Here is an 18,972-nt window from a genome sequence, read left to right as displayed (position 1 = left end):
AAATGCCTGTAGCTAATGAGATTGAATATAACAATAAAAAATAACAAAATATACACAGCTAGATCAGATCGCGTTTTAGATGTGACTTTAGAGTAGAGGGGAATTATTGAATGGCCCCCCCGCTTCCGGCGCCCTTGCTCAGAAGACCTACGATTAAGAATTGTTGACTTGCATAAAGCTGGAAAGGGTTACAAAAGTATCTCTAAAAGCCTTGATGTTCATCAGTCCACGGTAAGACAAATTGTCTATAAATGGAGAAAGTTCAGCACTGTTGCTACTCTCCCTAGGAGTGGCCGTCCTGTAAAGATGACTGCAAGAGCACAGCGCAGAATGCTCAATGAGGTGAAGAAGAATCCTAGAGTGTCAACTAGAGACTTAAAGAAATCTCTGGCACATGCTAACATCTCTGTTGACGAATCTACGATACGTAAAACACTGAACAAAAATGGAGTTCATGGGAGGACACCACGGAGGAAGCCACTGCTGTCCAGAAAAAACATTGCTGCACGTTTGAAGTTTGCAAAAGAGCACCTGGATGTTCCACAGCACTACTGGCAAAATATTCTGTCGACAGATTAAACCAAAGTTGAGTTGTTTGGAAGGAACACACAACGCTATGTGTGGAGAATCCAAAGGGTTCACATACTTTTTCTTGCAACTGTATATAACATTTATCACGGATTAACTCACCTAATTTGGGGGAAATATCAGACAAGGAAACAGAGACGTTTTTAGTGTGCTTCAAATCCAATGTATTATGCACCCGTGGCAAGCTACAAGCGCCCTCTGCTGGACAGACCCGGAAGGTTATCAACCATGACTTGTCATATCTATTACAACAACACCCAATTAATTCTGTCCTTTCCCCGCTCAGAGACCCAGGTCGTAGCACGCATATCTGTTTGTCTAGCAGACATCTCTCGGTGGATGTCTGCTCACCACCTCAAGCTCAACCTTGACAAGACTGAGCTGTTTTTCCTCCCGGGAAAAGATTGTCCCACTCTTGACCTAACAATCAACATCAGCCCCTCTGTTGTTTCCCCGACTGCAAGGAATCTGGGTGTGACCCTATAAAACAAAAATGTCCTTCACAGCAAACATCGCTGCTACAACCCGCTGCTGCAGATACACTCTTTACAACATCAGGAGGATACGTCCCCTCCTGACCCAGAAAGTGACACAACTTCTGGTCCAGGCTCTCGTCATCTCACGCCTAGACTACTGTAACTCCCTCCTGGCTGGTCTACCCGCTGGCATGTGCCATCCGACCTCTGCAGCTCATCCAGAATGCAGCGGCTCATCTTTTTCCCACACCACACCACACCACTCCTCTGCTATCTTCACTGGCTTCCAGTAACTGCTAGAATCCACTTCAAGACACTGGTACTTGGTACCATGCTGTGAATCAGGGCCGTTTCTTCCTATATGCATAGGGCCCCCTTCAAGCTGAAAGTACTTTTTTTTTTTTATTCATCCAAAAAACAAAAAAAGTAGAATTCATACACATGAACATAATTAGTAGAAGCGGGAGGGCTGAAGCATAGCTTATGGAAAGTAGCCCTCCCGTGCATCATCCTAATACAACATCGGCATTATTGCGTAAAAAACGTATAGAAATGAAGGAGTACAAAGAAATAAAGAAAACAGGAGAAAAAAATAATTTATAGTTAGGGCAGGAAAAAAAACAATAAATGCATATATATATATATATTAGGGCTGTCAAGTTAACGCGTTAATAACGCATTAACGCAAAAAAAAAAAGTTTGTCCTCGGCCACCCCGTAGTTTCAGAGCGCATCGAGTTTAAAATACCATCGACAAGCTGATGCTGACAGCCCCGCTCCTGCCGCCCGCTTGTGGCAGACCACACTTCCACGCTCACCGGCAAGCACCGACTGGCCATCGGGAGGACCGGGAGAGACCTTACGTGTATTGTTGTTGTTAGCATCTGGTGCTAGCTAGCTGCGCTAACGGATATAAGGAGCTGTTTCAATGAAAACAGAGGAGCGACATTTCGCCGACAACTGCGCGGGACATTGTACGAAAAGTCAGCACACTCAGCACGGATAGTGCGCGCAACATGATCGCAGCGTCAAGGCAGCTCCCGTTCGAGCATATGCCTTGAGTTGCACATAGCTCCAACGATCCATCACACACACACACACACACACACACACACACACACACACACACACACACACACACACACACACACACACACACACACACACACACACACCACACACACACACACACACACACACACACACACACACACACACACACACACACACACACACACCACACACACACACACACACACACTTTGTATTGTATTATTGTATGAGAGAGGTTCCAGGTTGAATTGAGGCGAATATTTGTAATGTTCAGAGGTTGTGTTTAATATTCATGAGAATATTTGTCATTGTTCAAAGGATAATAAACATTTGTATAAAGCATATTTGTCCACTCATATGTTGATAAGAGTATTAAAAACTTGAAAAATATTCCTCTAAGTTACATTTAGAACAGATAAAAAATGTGCGATTAATATCTAGTTTTCGTATATATATATATATATATATATACGAAAACTAGATATAGGGTCATTTTCTGCACATCAATAGCACTATCTTTTTTTGGAAATGAAAATACTATATATAAATATAACAAAGTCCAAATCATCATTGGGCTGTCAGCCAATGAGTGACGTCTGAGGAAGATGAAAAATGTAAATTAAACATTGTTGAGAAAATGCTGCATCTCTTGCATTTATTGACATAGAGGAGCCTTATTGTTTACCTTTTTAATATTATTTTTTGTAATTTTCAATTGCTTGGTTTTCGTGAAATTAGCCTGTTTTCCTATTAAAGTGTGTGAAGCTGACCGTTGAGCGGCCCAGACCAAGCAAGGAGGCAGAACGTCCAAAATACAACCCGATGTGGGCATTTATTAAATCATGAACACATGACACACAGCCTCAATCCTGCTGTTTCTCCCTGAACACAGCCTGCAGCCACAAGGATCTCTCACACACACTACCAGCCCCCACAGACAGGGAAACAGAGCCTAAATACCCACACACTAATCAGCACAACAAGACACAGGTGAGGGGGGAGGAGACAACACAGGGCACCAGGTGCACACAATCAGCAGTAACAGACATGGGGAAAGGGAACACTTTTCAAAACAACACCAGCAAACAGAGAAAGACAAACTAAAACACAGACAGATGCACACACTACATACACTTCGCCACCAACAAAGCTACACAATCCGTAACGGAGGCCGAGATCTATGGCCCCAGAGATCACCTCCGTTACATTGTAACAGATTGATGCATCTCCACAGATCATCTTAAAGGCTTCGGAATCCCCCCCATTGTAGTTAAAAAACTGTAAAAACTAGGGCCCCCAAACAGCTAGAAACGGCCCTGCTGTGAATGGATCTGGCCCTTCCTGCATCCAGGACATGGTTAAACTGTACACCTCAGCAGGTGCACTCCGCTCTGCATCAGCCAAACGGCTCGCTGCACCCTCGCTGCGAGGGGGACCCATGTTCCCATCAGCAAAAACACGTGGGTTTGCTATCCTGGCTCCAACATGGTGGAATGAGCTCCCCATTGACATCAGGACAGCAGATAGCTTACACATCTTCCGGCGCAGACTGAAAACTCATCTCTTTCGACTCCACTTCGAGCAATAGAATTACTAACAAAGCACTTATATACTAATAAAGGACTGGCTTATCTAAAGCTAGTTGAGTAGCACTTGAAATGTTTTGGCTCTATGAAACCTGATGTACTTATATGATTCTGTTCTCCTCAAGTTTGTATCTTCTTGGTCGAATGCACTTATTGTAAGTCGCTTTGGATAAAAGCGTCAGCTAAATGCAATGTAATGTAAAGTAATGGTGCTAAAACTAAGGTAAACCAGGTGAGAGAAAAACATATTTTTATTTAGAAAAGCAGTTCTATTTACAGCAACTATTTCAATGGAAGAACGCATCTGTTAAGATAATGCAATCTGACTTGCTTAAGGCAACACGAGGATTCATCTATCATTATGTCCTAATGTAACACATGCTCACTAACTGTCAAAATCTCATTCTTGCATTTTCTGTTTTTCGACACTAAGCCCTCTCTGCATCATTGGGAGGCTCAGTCGGCTCAACAGCCAATCCTAATTTCTTCCTCTTCTCAACCAAATTTGTAGTGACCTTAACTGACTACACTCAATTCACACTATAAATGAATGGGGAGATGTAGTGAATTTAGAAATAAACAAACAGCTTGAGTTGAATCTTTTACAGATGTGTTTGAGGACATCTAAAAATACTTTGCTTTGAGTAATAATTCCTTTTTTTTCTTCCAAAAAGCCAAACTCGCCACATTTTCTCAAGAACACATATGGCAAATTATAGACAAGTTATTTATTTTTAAGTTAGAAATCATATTTTTCCATTTCCCTTTTCCGATCCAGTAGGATTTGTTATGTTCTTTATGTTGTGGCTTTATTTATTTAAATATTTATAATCAAATGCTATGGATAGTATACAAATTACCTTAGCATCAAACAGTGGAAATGAGGTCTGCTTTCCACATGGAGTGACTGGAATAGTTTGTGTCCAAACATGATGTATTTATAGCCCCCTTGTGGTGACAGTAGGCATGTTTTAAAGGTTGTAAGACAGAGTTGAACTCTAAGAAATTCACAACAAATAAGAAGCAATTTAGTGTCAAATGTAAGAAAAAATGAGAAAAAAAAATCTGCTACAGAATAGAAGTGAGTGCATCACTTATTGATCCATTTATTTCTCAAAAGATTTGTACACTGTCACAGTTTACATCACAGTTTTACATTTAAATACAAAGCAAAATAAATTCATTTGATACAAAATTAAATAACTGTAGTGTCATGGACTAGTTTCTCATCCTTATCTTTCTCTATACTATAACTAATTGAAGCTAAATTGTCTTGCAGTGTATTCTTCCACCAAAATGACACACACACACACACACACACACACACACACACACACACACACACACACACACACACACACACACACACACACACACACACACACACACACACACACACACACACACACACACACACACACACACACACACACACACACACACACACACACACACACACACACACACACACCACACACACACACACACACACACACACACACACACACCACACACACACACACACACACACACACACACACACACACACACACACACACACACACACACACACACACACACACACACACACACACGAGGAACCACTCAGACTGTATGCTCTTCAAAGATGTGTTCAAATTCGGTTTTTATTCAGCCAACACTGCAACTTGTAATCATACAGTAATTTCATTTCTGTTACTTGAAAATGGTAGGGGGTACAGTGGGGAAATGTTCAAGTCCACAATGAATCCAGAACGACTACAAAAATAAACAGGGAAAAGAAAGCCACCATTGGTTACCGAGTTGATTGATAATGCAGTGTTTGAAGCCGATCACGCTTAAAATCAATACCTTCAGGTCAACCCGTGTGAAGATGACACTGTAATGGAGGTTAACCTGAACTTTGTTGGACGGCCATTGCTGCATCAATAAATAATTAAGTCATAAATCAATCAATTATTAGATTAATAAATAGTTACGCATGATTGTAACACTCTAATATACAGTATATTTCAAGGTTTATCTGTGATTACTTGCACTATTTACAACAGAACAATATATACACACACACTGCGTTCATGCAGGTCACACACACGCCACCTTGTACAAACACATACACACTTAATGAGAGCCCCCTAGAGGGACTTCTTTCCCACCTCAGTTCTGCCAATGTTTTACAGGTCAACCCTCACATCAACAGTTATTCTTCAGTATTTCCACATCAACAATTATTAGGTGCTCTCGTTTCTCAGACTAGAGCATGGAAAAGACTACGGCTGGCTGCTCCAATAAATTACATGAAAGGAAGTATGCAGTTTCACCCATATTTTGTGTGTGTTCCTATTTATACATTACATTTAAGTCATGGCTATCATTAGTTGATCAAGTGTAGATTTCAGGGGTAAGCAAGTCGGCATTCACACACTGGGGGCGTTTTTGTTTAAGTGTTGTTTTAAACTATTGTTTTTTGTCATAACTATTTTATACACAGAAGGCCGATATTACCCAACAAAAAAGCAATGTCATTTTGTTTCGGATCCCTCACCCTATCCCTACCCCTCAATATTTCTGAGCTTTTGCACCCAGAAAAATGGTAATCATCCAACCACATTGTGCAGTCCAGGTTGAGTTGCACCTATATTAATAAAAACTATAACAGCAACACATACGCTCGGTTGACTGAACCAAAAGTGTAAACTTGTTTTCTCCTATCATGTGCATACCTGATCCAGTCCTTTTGTTCTTACCTTTCATAATAAAAGCCCTAGAAAGTACTGTACAATATTAGCAGGCTAGTATTTCACATTTCAGCTATTGTCAATGTGTCAAACCCCCCAGTGTGTGGAGGACTTAACGGAGGAGCTGTTGGGTTTATTTAAGGGTCACACAAGTGGTATGCATGTTTTAGAGTTGTATTCTTTTAGCTACTGGTCATTTCCCAAAAAAATACCAAAAAGGGTTAATAATGTTTCCTAATTCCAGGCTGCCTGATATTTCACTCCACCGTCCCTGAAAGGAATGCTATATTTAAGTTATGACAAAAATCCTGATGGAAAATTCCCCACAGGAGGGTAATTGTAGCTGATGGCAGCCTGTTACATGCATGGGAAAGCAATTGGAAATCCTTGAGCTATATTTTGGAAAATGGTTGCTACACATATGCATTCAACGTCATTGAATACAGTGCTTGACAGGAAAGAGGTACATTTTTCAGAACAGGAATGGATTGGTGTTTTTGTGCACCGTCTCACCTGACCCACTGCCTGAGAGCAACCGTGGCTGGAAGGGGGCTCCCCCCCCTTGAGTGGATCCTCCCATGTTAGCATTGCCTGTTAGGCGATTCCCTCCAACGACACTGGACTGACCCATTCCTGTTCCCAATAAGAGGGGGTCTGCCAATGGCTTCCCCAGAGATCCAGACTGCACCACTCCTCTAAAGAGGGGGTTCATGTTAAGCCCCATGTGTGGACTCCCTCGCACAGAAGGTGATTTTACCATTCCAGTTCCTGAACACAGAGGAGCCACCTGAGCTGTTTCAAGCATATTTAAGCCAGGATGAGACACTCCCATGGTATGTGATGGTGGCCGAAATAAGGGAGTTTCCCTGGCAGGATAAGCGGCTCCAAAATTTGGACTAGGTGCGACAAAGGATGGAGCAAAGGAGGGACCGAAGGGACTGCAGTATGGGGTTGATGTTTCAGGAAGGGACAGTCCAGCAACAGCCCCTGACCTGACCACAGGGCCAGATGTCATGCCCCTGGCTTTGAAAGCGCCTGTGAAATAAGTAGGAGTAATAGGAGGATGGAGGAATGGGGGGGAGGGATATATAGTTTGAAGTATTCCAGCAAAGAAATGCACCAGAGCAGAGAGAGGGGTGAGAAGAGTTAAATATCTGCTGGTTTGAATACACTAGTCTATATACTGTACTCCAAAAGGTCACAAATGCACACACACACAACATTACAAATTATACAGTGACACCACAGGGTAGGTTGGTTGGTCCAAAACACATTTTCATACAAACCTATTGATAAATATGTATTTGTCACTCATACTGTCCCCCACCCCTCTCTCAGTCTCCCTCTCTGAACTGCAACTGAAGAGTAGTGGAATACATTTGAAACATCACAGAGGAATTACGGATTTTTATCCTCTCAGTGGTTTTTCAGTCTTTGGGGTTGACCATGCATCCATTAGAATCAAGCGCACCACAGATAATTCCACATGAAGCCTTTGTCAAAGATGTTGATTTTCACCCATTCTGAAGCATTTGTTCTGTCCTTACCGATGACTTGTGTTTGGGTGACGAGCGTGTTGACGAAGGGGCTCTGGTTGGGTTTAGGGTTAGAAGAAAATAGATCGTCCAAGTCAACTAGCGACGCCCCCGCAGAGCCCAGAAACGAAGCAGTCTTTCTATACGAGTTCTCTTCCAGCGCTGTTCGATTTCCTGCAATACAATAAAGATCCAATTCTACTCTAAAAGGTGTTTTCTTTTGGGGACAGGTCAGGGAGGAAGAGAGAGCAAAGCGGGAAAGAGAAGTTAAATTGAATAAGGTTGTTAGCGAACTGCTGAAAGATGGAGAGATGGAAGGTGAAATGGAGGACAACAGTCACATGCAAATGACCATAAGGTGTACACAAGAAAACGTAATCATACATGAAGGTAAAACAGTTAAGTTGTTAGAATCACCATTCTCAGTCAAGCACAATTTGCTCGATTGAAATCAAACATACATTTTAGTAGAATACGCAGCAGAAATATTACGTTGATTTAATCAGAGGGGAGGGTTTTAATTGCTGAGTACAAAGAAACCAATGAGGTTTTAGTCTCATGAATAATGGAAGGATCATAGGAATAAATGTTCTGCAGACTCAGAGTGTAAAGAGTGTTGTACCTGTCCCGTTAGATGCGTTGCTCGGTGCACCCCAAGGATCGCTTTTTTTAGAAGCTCCGTCTCCAAAGGGGTCACTAGATGCGGAGGAGTCCATGGGGGGAGCGGGTGATCCCCACGCATCATCTGTGCTTATTGTAGCTGCAGCTGAACAAAGAAATAGAGGAAAAAGCCAAGCATTTTAGTCTATTGGCTTTTGGCTTCATCCAATTGGAAATGACCCAAATGTCATCATGTTAACTTGGAAAGCAACTTCAGTTATTTTACAAGTTGCATCTCGGGGTAATCTTTCAAATACATATTTGCTGTTCTCACCTGGGGCTCCCCAAGGGTCATCATCCAGTTTGGATGCATCTCCAAATGCATAGGAATTCTCAATTGGTGAGGAGGCGCTTGTTCCGTCATCCCAGGGATCTCCGCCTTTTGTTTCCTTTGGAGCAGATGGCGCCCCCCATGGATCTGCCTTGCTGGAGGGTGGGGAGGTAGCAGGGGCTCCCCACGCATCTGCACTCTCTTTGGGCGAGCTCAATGGAGGGTCATTGAAGGGATCTGAGGCATCATCTTTTGGTGGAGTGGATGGCACTCTGAATGAGTCCTCTTTAGGGGGTGTCGTTGTTGCACCGAAAGGGTACTCTTTGGTTGGTTCGGATGGTGCAGAGAAAGGATCCTCTTTGTGTGGTGTTGTTGGAGAAGCAAAAGGATCCGCTTTTGTAGGCTTGGACGGGGCAGAGAAAGGGACCTCTTTGGATGGTGTTGTTGGAGAAGCAAATGGATCCGCTTTTGTTGATCTGGATGGTGCAGAGAAAGGATCTTCTTTAGGTGATGTTGTGGAGGCAGTAAATGGGTCACCTTTAGATGATGCTGGTGCAGAAAATGGGTCTTCTTTAGGGGGTGTTGATGCAGGTGCAGTGAAAGGATCATCCTTTGGAGCATTGAATGGATCATCGTTCGGAGCATTGAATGGATCATCGTTCGGCGCATTGAATGGATCATCTTTTGGAGCGTTAAATGGATCATCTTTCGGAGCATTGAATGGATCATCTTTCAGAGCGTTAAATGGATCATCTTTCGGAGCATTGAATGGATCATCTTTTGGAGCATTAAATGGATCATCTTTCGGAGCATTAAATGGATCATCTTTCGGAGCATTGAATGGATCCTCTTTCGGAGCATTGAATGGATCATCTTTCGGAGCATTGAATGGATCCTCTTTCGGAGCATTAAATGGATCATCTTTCGGAGCATTGAATGGATCCTCTTTGGGAGCATTGAATGGATCATCTTTCGGAGCATTGAATGGAACATCTTTTGGAGCATTGAATGGATCATCTTTCGGAGCATTGAATGGATCCTCTTTCGGAGCATTGAATGGATCAACCTTTGCACTGTTGAAGGGATCTACTTTTGGGGTATCTTTTGGAGCAGTAAATGGATCTCCCTTATCCTTGTTTGCATTGAAAGGGTCTGAACTATCTTTTGGTGCGTTGAACGGGTCATCATTCAACGCATTAAATGGATCTGGTTCATCTTTTGGGGCTACAAAAGGATCTTTTCCATTCTTTGGCACATCAAATGAATCTTCATTGGTTTTTGGTGCTGAAAACTGATCTTCATCAGTTTTTGCCCCCCATGGGTCTGTGGCCTTTTTAGGTTCATTAGAGGATCCCCATGGGTCTGGTTCTACCTCCTCTTCCTTCTCCTCCTCTTTCTCCACTGATTTCTCTCCTCCCCAAGTAGCTCCTTGAGCATCATTGCCTTTGCCGGCATCCTCCCATTTCAGCTCATCTTCACTCATCTTGGCCTGGGATATAACAATTGAAAAAATAAGAGAAGTACAAGTTAAACTATTACAAATAGCTTCATCAGTGGTATTTCTAAATAAGTCCAATTGACAGAAAATATTGAACTTGTTTTTTTAAGAAGAGTAATTAACTGCAATGGGTATATGTTTGTAAAACACACTTTATTCTGATTTCAAATGCTCCATTGTTCAACTGATTCTTGCCTTCAAAAACTGTGTTATAGAATGTTGAGACCTTGTCAAAGGGATGTACATACAATGTTTTAGGATATGCTTTGTAGCAGAGGTGGGACCAAGTCATTGTTTTGCAAGTCCGAGTCAAGTCTCAAGTCTTTGCGCTCAAGTCCGAGTCAAGTCTCAAGTCTTTGCGCTCAAGTCCGAGTCAAGTCTCAAGTCTTTGCGCTCAAGTCCAAGTCAAGTCTCAAGTCAGGATGGGCAAGTTCAAGTCAAGTCCAAGTCCTAAACTTTGACAGAACGAGTCTTAAACAAGTCCTTATGTGCTTTTCAACAAATGTAATGACATCGATCAACAGAACAATACTTAATAATCAAACTGCTCTTTATTAGTCACATTAATAATTTAATAATCAATTTTCTCTCAGCTGGTAAAGTAACGTGTTTTCTTCTATGTTAAGAGGGATCAGTAAGGTAAGGCTACCGTGACGGTTTGATTCAGAAGGAGTTTAATGTATAAGATCCCTGATATTGAGGTAACCAGAATGTTTATTTCCACTGTGTACAACATGTTATAAGGGACCCACAATCTAGCTTTATGCAAGGGATAATGTGCAGCGAGGCGGTCTTTATGGGGAAAAGAACGCCTGAATCTAGATCCCTCTGCAGGTGGTACTTTACAGTAACTATATTTTGATGCTAATACTTTTCTACTTTTACTTGTAACATTTTGAATGCAGAACTTTTTATTGTAACCGAGTATTCCTACACTCTGGTACTTTACTCAAGTACAAGATCTGAACCAAAAGAAAACCCTGCTCTGAAGGTTATTTTCATTTTACAAATCTCCAATATCATTGAAATGCAGCCAGATGCCAGATTTCTTGACTTTTTCCGACGCGCTTGCATTTAAATCCGACTCCCCGTCGCTCTGTGTAGCTGGCCTGTACCACTACACCTGCTGTCTTTGGAGCATCTGCCCCCCACCCTTCTTTCACATAATGGTATGATCCTAGTGTGTCCTCGCATATGATTGGCCGCATGGTGGCCCAGCTAAATAAAGACCCCGCCCCTGCCTGCAAGGATTCTCAGCAAGAGTAGGAGCTGCTGGAGATTCTGCTTTTCTAGCTGTATCTCGCGATCGGCGTGTTGGAGACCTCTGAATTAAATTATCAAGTCACCTCAAGTCAGAAGGCTCAAGTCCAAGTCAAGTCCCAAGTCATTGGTGTTCAAGTCCAAGTCGAGTCGCAAGTGTTTTGTGATGTTGTCAAGTCGAGTTCAAAGTCATCAAATTGGTGACTCGAGTCTGACTCGAGTCCAAGTCATGTAACTCAAGTCCACACCTCTGCTTTGTAGTATTGTTATACCTGACTGCATTATATTGCACTGGTGCAGTATTTAAGTGTGTGTACTTGCTGTACCAGAGTATTCTACTAGCTTAACGCTTACCCTCCTTTCCATGTCTTTCTTCTCAGCTTCCTGTTTAATACGCTCCTCTTTGCGAGCAGCAAAGGAAGCAGTCAAGTCAGCCACAGAGGGTATGTTGTCTAAAGATGGAAGCCCAGAAGTCCCGGCAACGTAGCATGGCTTGTAGTTGGGATCCTTGACTATGGCCACTGATGAGGCTGGTTGCAAGGGATGGAGAAAAGGTTGAATACAATTTGTGTTACATACACAAACATGACAGTAAAGATTATGATAGTAAAACAGTAAAGCAGAGATACTCAAGACAAAAGTGCTCACCACCAGCACCCTTTGACGTCTTCTCCCTGGTCATGACGGCAAAGTCTCTCTCCTCCTTCAGTTTATCATCATCCTCCATAAGAACAAGGACGACTTTGGCCTTCTCTCTCACATTACCTCCCTGAGACAGAGATGTTTACATTGGATTGAAATGTTGTTTGAGCTTTCATCAAAATCCTAATGATGCTTAAAAAACAACTTCCAAATTGTACACATTGCGTAAGCTTGAAAATGTCAAGCATTTTCACTGTGGAAAGTTATTAAATCAAGGGATTCTTACATTTACACCAATCTAAGACTGAATCTGGTTTTATCTAATTGTGAAATTAGCCTAGAGGTTAAAAGGAAAATGATGATATTGGTATTTTTTTTTAATAATACACAACCTTACCAACATTGCCAATATTATAGTCAGCAAAATAGGATTCCTTTATTATGGTCAATCGTTCAGAAGATTTTAATTGGCTCAGATTTTTTCTCTGATAATTCAAGATCTGAATGTTTAGTGAGTAAAACCATTCATCCATGATAAATAAATAATTTAAAATGACCAAGATCTAGAAAGTGCATTGTAAAATGGCATGTGTAAAGGGGATACGCCTCAGTTCCAGTAGACCGAATGAAACAGACGGTAAATTTGATTAAAACTATGGATTTCTCTAGGTTTGTTGAAAACATATAGGATAATGTAAAGTAATGTAAAATATAATCCTAGTCATTTTTATACATGTTATTCTTTTAAATGGTTATCAAAAGTATTACCTGATCTTTGCCATCCTTTTCTATAAAGCGATACTCTGTGAGAGCTTTGACGATGTAGATGTTGTCTTTCATTTGCAGAAGCACGCGATCGTCCCCGGTCTTTAACAGGTACTCCAACAGTGTCAGGGACTTGTATAGAAATAGGCATGAGAAATGTATGAGAAATAAATACATATAACTGAAACAGAAAAAGACAATCTCTATCGTTTATCTTATTTTTTGTTTGAATTGAATGGGCTAAATAAAAACATCAGGATAAACACTTTGCAAAAGTTTCAAAACACACAATGCTTTTAGCGGACTATAGTGTAACTGATGTGCCAATAAAAAAAGGCACATAACTGGCAAAGTCACCATGGACTGCCATGTTACCCTGGTGATACCCGTAACTTAATAGCAGATATGCGGTGCAGTTGACGTCTTTATTAAAAAGCAGATAAATAATTAATGGAATGTGAAGGAAGAGAGAGTGCTTCAACTAAATGCCAGTACATTTCAATTGAATAAAAACTGTGAAATACTGCTTTGGTAGTGAACAATTCAATGTTTTTAATCTTATAAGCCTTCGGGTATCCCTGAGCATGTAACGATCACTCTAGGGCAGGGGCAGGGGCGGACTGGCCATTGGGAATACCGGGAGTTTTCCCGGTGGGCCGGTGCTGTGCGTGGGCCGGAGGGCCAAAAATATATATATTTTTTTTTTTACCTAAATCCTACCTGCCCACATTTGTAAGTGTTCCGGCCACTCCCTGGAGGGGTGTGGCCCACACCCCACTGGGCTGGGCTGGGCCGTTTTGATAGGCTATCAGATAGTTTCACTTTCACACATCAGCTCCGTAGCAGCTGTCATTGTGCAGTGAACGATCAGGAGTGAGTGACTGAGAGACCTAGCTGGCAGTTGCTTACAGATGGATAAACAAGCTCCAAAGCGTAAAGGCGTTTTTGTATAGTTTGTGTATACAGTATACAGTATTGTGGCAAGCCCTGGGTTCAGAGGGAGGGGCTTGCATCGGGGAGGGGGGGGTTGGCAGGGACACGGGGTTCAGGGGGAGTGGCTGTACCCGTAGGATAGAAAAGGGGGAAGTGACGTCTGACTCAGAGGTTGCACGGCTGTGGAGAAGAACGTGTTGCCCACATTCTGTTACTGAGTTTAGGCTAGTTAGCTAGCAGGTTTATTGTTTTGGGTGCAGTCACTTTTGTCCCTAATTTTGCTCTCAAAGTGCACCAGATTGATGCATTTAACTTCAACATTTAAAAAATCTGGTCGACCGGTCGATCGCGGGGAGATTCCCAGTCGATCGCGAGATGTGTCTAAAAATAGAACAACAATATTCTGTTTTATCGTTAATGTCCTATAACATAATCTTCCTGTGCCAGAATAATGCACTTGAACGCATCAAAGCTTTGTGATTGGCCGGCGTGACCCCATGTGTCGGGGCGTGGCTGGTGGGCAGTGGGCACTATTTCGCTGACGTTGTCCGTGTCAACAGGAGTGACAGTCCGCACACACACAAGACCGCAATTATAGCAGAAGCAAAAAAGCCCAAAATATATAATTTTCACTCCGAGTGGGAGGATGATTATTTTTGTATCTATTCCAATTCAAAGTCCATCTGTCTCATCTGCAATGCGAGCGTGGCTTTATCGAAGAAGGCTCATTTAGGAGCGGCATTTCAAAACAGTGCACAAACGCTACGAGACGGAATTCCCTCCTAATTCTGCTCTACGCTCCAAAAAGGGGAGGGGCCTGAAAGGACAGCTAAATACACAGCAGTCCATTTTCACCAGGCCCAACAACAAGAGCAAGGCTGCTACCATAGCATCTTATCGTGTCAGGCACGTTCTTGCGAAACACATGAAGTCTTTCAAAGACGGCGAAGTTGTGAAAGAAGCTTTCCTGGAGGTTGCCGACGCGCTTTTGGGGGACAGTAAAAATAACAGTAGCATTTCAACAGGTTTTTGATATGATAACAACTCAAGTTAGATACCGTTATTAATCAGCTGTAAGTTTTAGTTTGTTTGAACTTATTCATTATAATTATTGTACAAAATGGTATAAGAATGCAAACTTAAATTGATTATAGTCTATTATCAATTCAGGTTAAGAAACTAGTGTTGCTTGCATCCTATTTTAAAAGGCATTTATTTTGATACTCTACTAAAATGCAACAAAAACAGGGTTTGATTCTATTAATTTTGTCTTTTTTATTGCACTGTTGCAGCAGATTCCTGTGCAGCTTCAGATCTGAGTTGTCTTATTAGTAAGCCTAATTTATACTTTTGTAGCAACACTATTTTTATATAATGGCAAAGAAAGGGTTCAGAGTCTTTTCTTTTTTCCCTGTGTCATATGTGGCAGCACTGTTCAATGTTTCTTGAAAACATTACCCACTGTGTGACTTGTGAATAAACTCCAACTCTGTATCAACAACACTGTTGTGTAACTTCAGTTAAATACTTGTATGTGTGTAGATTAGAAAGAGGTAAGATAAAGGATCTGCAGTATTTTATGAAGTATTCATCGTACAAAGGTCAGTTTTATACAAGTAGAAGGTATTTACCTGGTAGTAGGCTGTCAGTAATGCCTCTCTATTTGGACTGGTAGATCTCGGCAGTCTGGCAACTTTAAAAGTAGCTCTCGGTTCAAAAAAGGTTGGGCACCCCTGCTCTAGGGGAAATATCGTGCTTTCATTACATTTTCTATCATTTATTTAATCAATACCTAATCAATAGGTGTAGGGTACGAAATGCTAAGTAAAAGATGGACTATTATGTAAAAAATTTGAAATGAAGATCATGATGGTAAAAGCCATTGTTTTGAAAAGAAGGCTTGTCCATTTGAAACACCAGAGAGGGAGCCACATTGTCTTTTACAAAAAAATAGGTGTTTGGCAAAATGTACAAAATCTACAAAAGTACTTAAATCTTAAAGGGGCCTTATTTTGCTAATTTTCAGGTTTTATAATTGTATTGCGCTGAACTTTGAATCACGGGGTAGCAAGTTCAACTCCCACTGCAGTCAGCATCTCATTGTGTCCCTGCGCAAGACACTTCACCCCAAATTGCTCCTGTGGGGATTGCCCACAGTACTGAATGTATGTAAGTCGCTTTGGATAAAAGCGTCTAACAAGTGACATGTAATGTAATGTATTTTGTGCCTCTCCTGTTACATGTTTACATGCTTTAATGTTCAAAAAGTGCTTTCAACCGCTTAGAGATGTCCTGCCCCTTCACGTACAATAGTGGTGCTATGAGTGTTATGTATCGATTTCACTATGTTACGGAAGTATACAAATGACTACAATTGAGGCGTTTCAGGCAGGGGGGGGGAGTGTGTTGAAGAGAAGGAAAAGGAAAACCTCCCAAAAAGCCTGATAGGGCCCCCTTATAGCTGACATAACATCCATAATGACTGTTTGAATGGCACTTTTACCACAGTCTTGTTACATAATCCATGTTTGTGTGTATTGATACCTTGTGGATGTGTCTCCAGTTCTTGTCGTCTTTCAGACGCCTCCAGAGCATCGTCATGATCTCGTTGCAGGCTACCACATTGTAGGTCAGATCAGAGAGGTCTGCCATCTGAGTGCTGGATGGGCCCCATGGGTCATTAGAAGTCGCCTCTCTCACCTGCAGAGGAAGTTAAGCAAGACATGTCAGTGTTAAGGGAACCCAAGGTGGCTGCATTCCAAAGGTCAGATGCCAGCTTGTCCCAAAGGGCTCACAGTTACAAACAGTGACCCCAATTAAAAATGTAGCAAGTCATCCTTGCCAAAATCTAATTTCATCATGCCAACAAAAATGATAAGGAGTCTGTTCTGGCAAGTTCTTTCCAGATCATGTTTCATCGGATAAGCATTTTTGCCATAAACATCCACATCTATGTTTCCTTCAAAAGTCAAATCAACTGATCGGCTGGTGGGGGCAACTGTTCAAGATGTTGAACAGTTGTTTCTGTTTTGTGATATTAAAACATGGCATCTTGTGCTAATAGTATACATATTTAAAGTGTCCATTATCAGATATATGTCATGCCACTTTTACTGCCTAGCGATATATTAAAAGCAAAAAACCTTCAAAAATTAAGCGTCTTTGAGCACTAGGAAAAGCGCTATAAAAATCCAATGTATTATTAATATTATTATTATTATTAAAACATCCTTTTGTATAAATGCTTCCTAAACTAGAGTTCAGAATACAATAGGAAAGCATTGTATTTCCTGGCTAAGGCCAAATTGAGTTTTTTACCCCTTTCAAATAGAGTTGATTTACCTTGACCTCAGCCTCAGAGTAGTTCTGGACCAGGTTCTTCAGCTGTCGGCGGAGCATAGAGGACGTCATGGTGTGTGTAGGGTTGGTGGGGAATCAAACCACCGCAATCTGTTTCAGAGAAAACTTGTAAACAATATTGCATGCTTACAAAGAAGAATGATCCCCAATTATATTGATTTGTTCGAGATACATGTTTAAACATAATCTCGAACAAATAAAACTCCAATACCTTTGTAAAGTCTGTCCAAGATGTATTTTTAAACGTTTTGAGTGCTGGCTCAGTGAGCGTTCATCCTGCTGCTCTCTCGTCCCCCTGACTGCATTGACTTGTCTCAGGATTCCAGAAACCAGATCCTACAGCTGCAGGGAGGAACCAGTCAACATAAAAAGAGCTGAGGCACGGGTTGGCACTGAGTGACAAAAGCCAGCATGCGATAATGAATGTGTGACTGCAAAGCTGCACTATAGGTGTGCTTACACCTGCTCTATATGACAGCTCGTGACAGTTTGTCATTATCACTGCGACAAACACTGATTCTCATCAAGGTTAGCTATCTGGCTAAGCTACAAGCTAGTTAGCTGCCAGCCTCCTGTGGCTAGGTGAGGAAAATACGCTGAAACCTGATTTGAAGTGCACATTGATGATCAATCTGAGTCATGTTAACTCTCAGTCGAAATGCTTAGTAGTAACGTGTCTCTGAGGATCCACGGTCCGTATTTTCAGGACCTCGGAGAGCGACTGAAGACGGCCAGCAGCCGTCAATATGGCTAATGGTTAACCCTGCTGTTATCAAGCCAGCTGGAATCAACTTACATACCAGACATTAGCCAACAAATGAAGGGTTGTATTTCGAGAAACCAGCGCTAATATGAGTTAAAAAAAACACGCACTCGCCGCGTGTTATTTTCGTTAATTAAATGTGCGTATTTGCAGAAAAAATGAAAGGACTAACCCTGAGCAGATCTTCAGGAATCTTCCAGGAGACTACACGACGACGGTTTCCGCTTCCGCAGTCCCAGCACCTGCAAGCCCACGCCCCCTCACGATATATATATATTTTAACAATTAAATACAAAATCATAGCTCCTTGTTTTTCTATTCTGGAATTTCATTTAAGCAGAACGTTAATTATGTTGCTATTTATTAAAAAGGAGGAGAATGATACAAATATATACACATTTGAATAAATATTGTAGTAAATATATAGATGCATTAATTAAAGTGTAATTAAACAGGACACAATTATATAAACATATAAAAGATAAGTGTTGAACAAAAATGTCCAAATACATACAAAAATATTTTTTTATTTATATTCTTAATTTGTGGTATGACTTGATTCATTTGTTCTGTATTTATTTACACATTTATGTTATGCATGTATGCATCTAATTGCAATATGTATTTATTTAAATGTAAATAATCATTGTTTATTTCATTTATTTGGGTTTTTCAGAATAAGATGTATTTCCGTATTTACGAATATATTTCAATATTTGTTTTAGCATTTATTTATTTATTGATAAACATGTCATTATTCGTCCTACTTCAATTTAAAGCAGCGTCATGAGACTTAGGTACCCTAACAATTAATAACATCTCTGATGCGGTTGTGGTACCACGCA

General features: G+C 41.2%; 1 protein-coding gene across 2 annotated transcripts; it reads right to left on the bottom strand.

The window, feature by feature from the left end:
• Positions 1-5,330: 5,330 nt before the first annotated feature.
• LOC117535310 (epsin-1-like) lies at positions 5,331-18,363 on the bottom strand. Of its 2 annotated transcripts, XM_034199740.1 has the most exons (11): positions 18,300-18,363; positions 17,576-17,706; positions 17,347-17,454; positions 16,549-16,704; positions 13,075-13,203; positions 12,313-12,433; positions 12,019-12,194; positions 8,910-10,395; positions 8,598-8,741; positions 7,988-8,149; positions 5,331-7,475 (listed from the first exon to the last, which is right to left on the bottom strand). In XM_034199740.1, exons 3-11 carry the CDS (start codon positions 17,413-17,415, stop codon positions 6,913-6,915), a joined length of 3,006 nt encoding a protein of 1,001 aa, XP_034055631.1. In that variant the 5' UTR covers positions 17,416-17,454; positions 17,576-17,706; positions 18,300-18,363; the 3' UTR covers positions 5,331-6,912. The 2 variants fall into 2 exon arrangements, with proteins under 2 accessions (XP_034055631.1, XP_034055632.1); XM_034199741.1 differs by lacking the exon at positions 5,331-7,475 and having other exon boundaries at positions 7,934-8,192.
• Positions 18,364-18,972: the final 609 nt, after the last annotated feature.

The sequence above is a fragment of the Gymnodraco acuticeps genome, unplaced genomic scaffold (assembly GCF_902827175.1).
Source record: "Gymnodraco acuticeps unplaced genomic scaffold, fGymAcu1.1, whole genome shotgun sequence".
NCBI classification, from domain to species: Eukaryota; Metazoa; Chordata; class Actinopteri; order Perciformes; family Bathydraconidae; genus Gymnodraco; species Gymnodraco acuticeps.
Note: the sequence above shows the minus strand (reverse complement) of the source record. Positions and strands in the feature narration are given on the sequence as shown.

What these genes read in the sequence shown, in the direction of transcription:
- LOC117535310 (XM_034199740.1), bottom strand. Translation starts at nt 17,415, where the DNA reads ATGACGTCCTCTATGCTCCGCCGACAGCTGAAGAACCTGGTCCAGAAC. An exon ending in CAACGCATCTAACGGGACAG is followed by an intron (nt 8,150 to 8,597) that starts GTACAACACTCT and finishes ATTGTATTGCAG; the next exon opens with GAAATCGAACAGCGCTGGAA. An exon ending in CACCCAAACACAAGTCATCG is followed by an intron (nt 7,476 to 7,987) that starts GTAAGGACAGAA and finishes CTTATTTCACAG; the next exon opens with GCGCTTTCAAAGCCAGGGGC.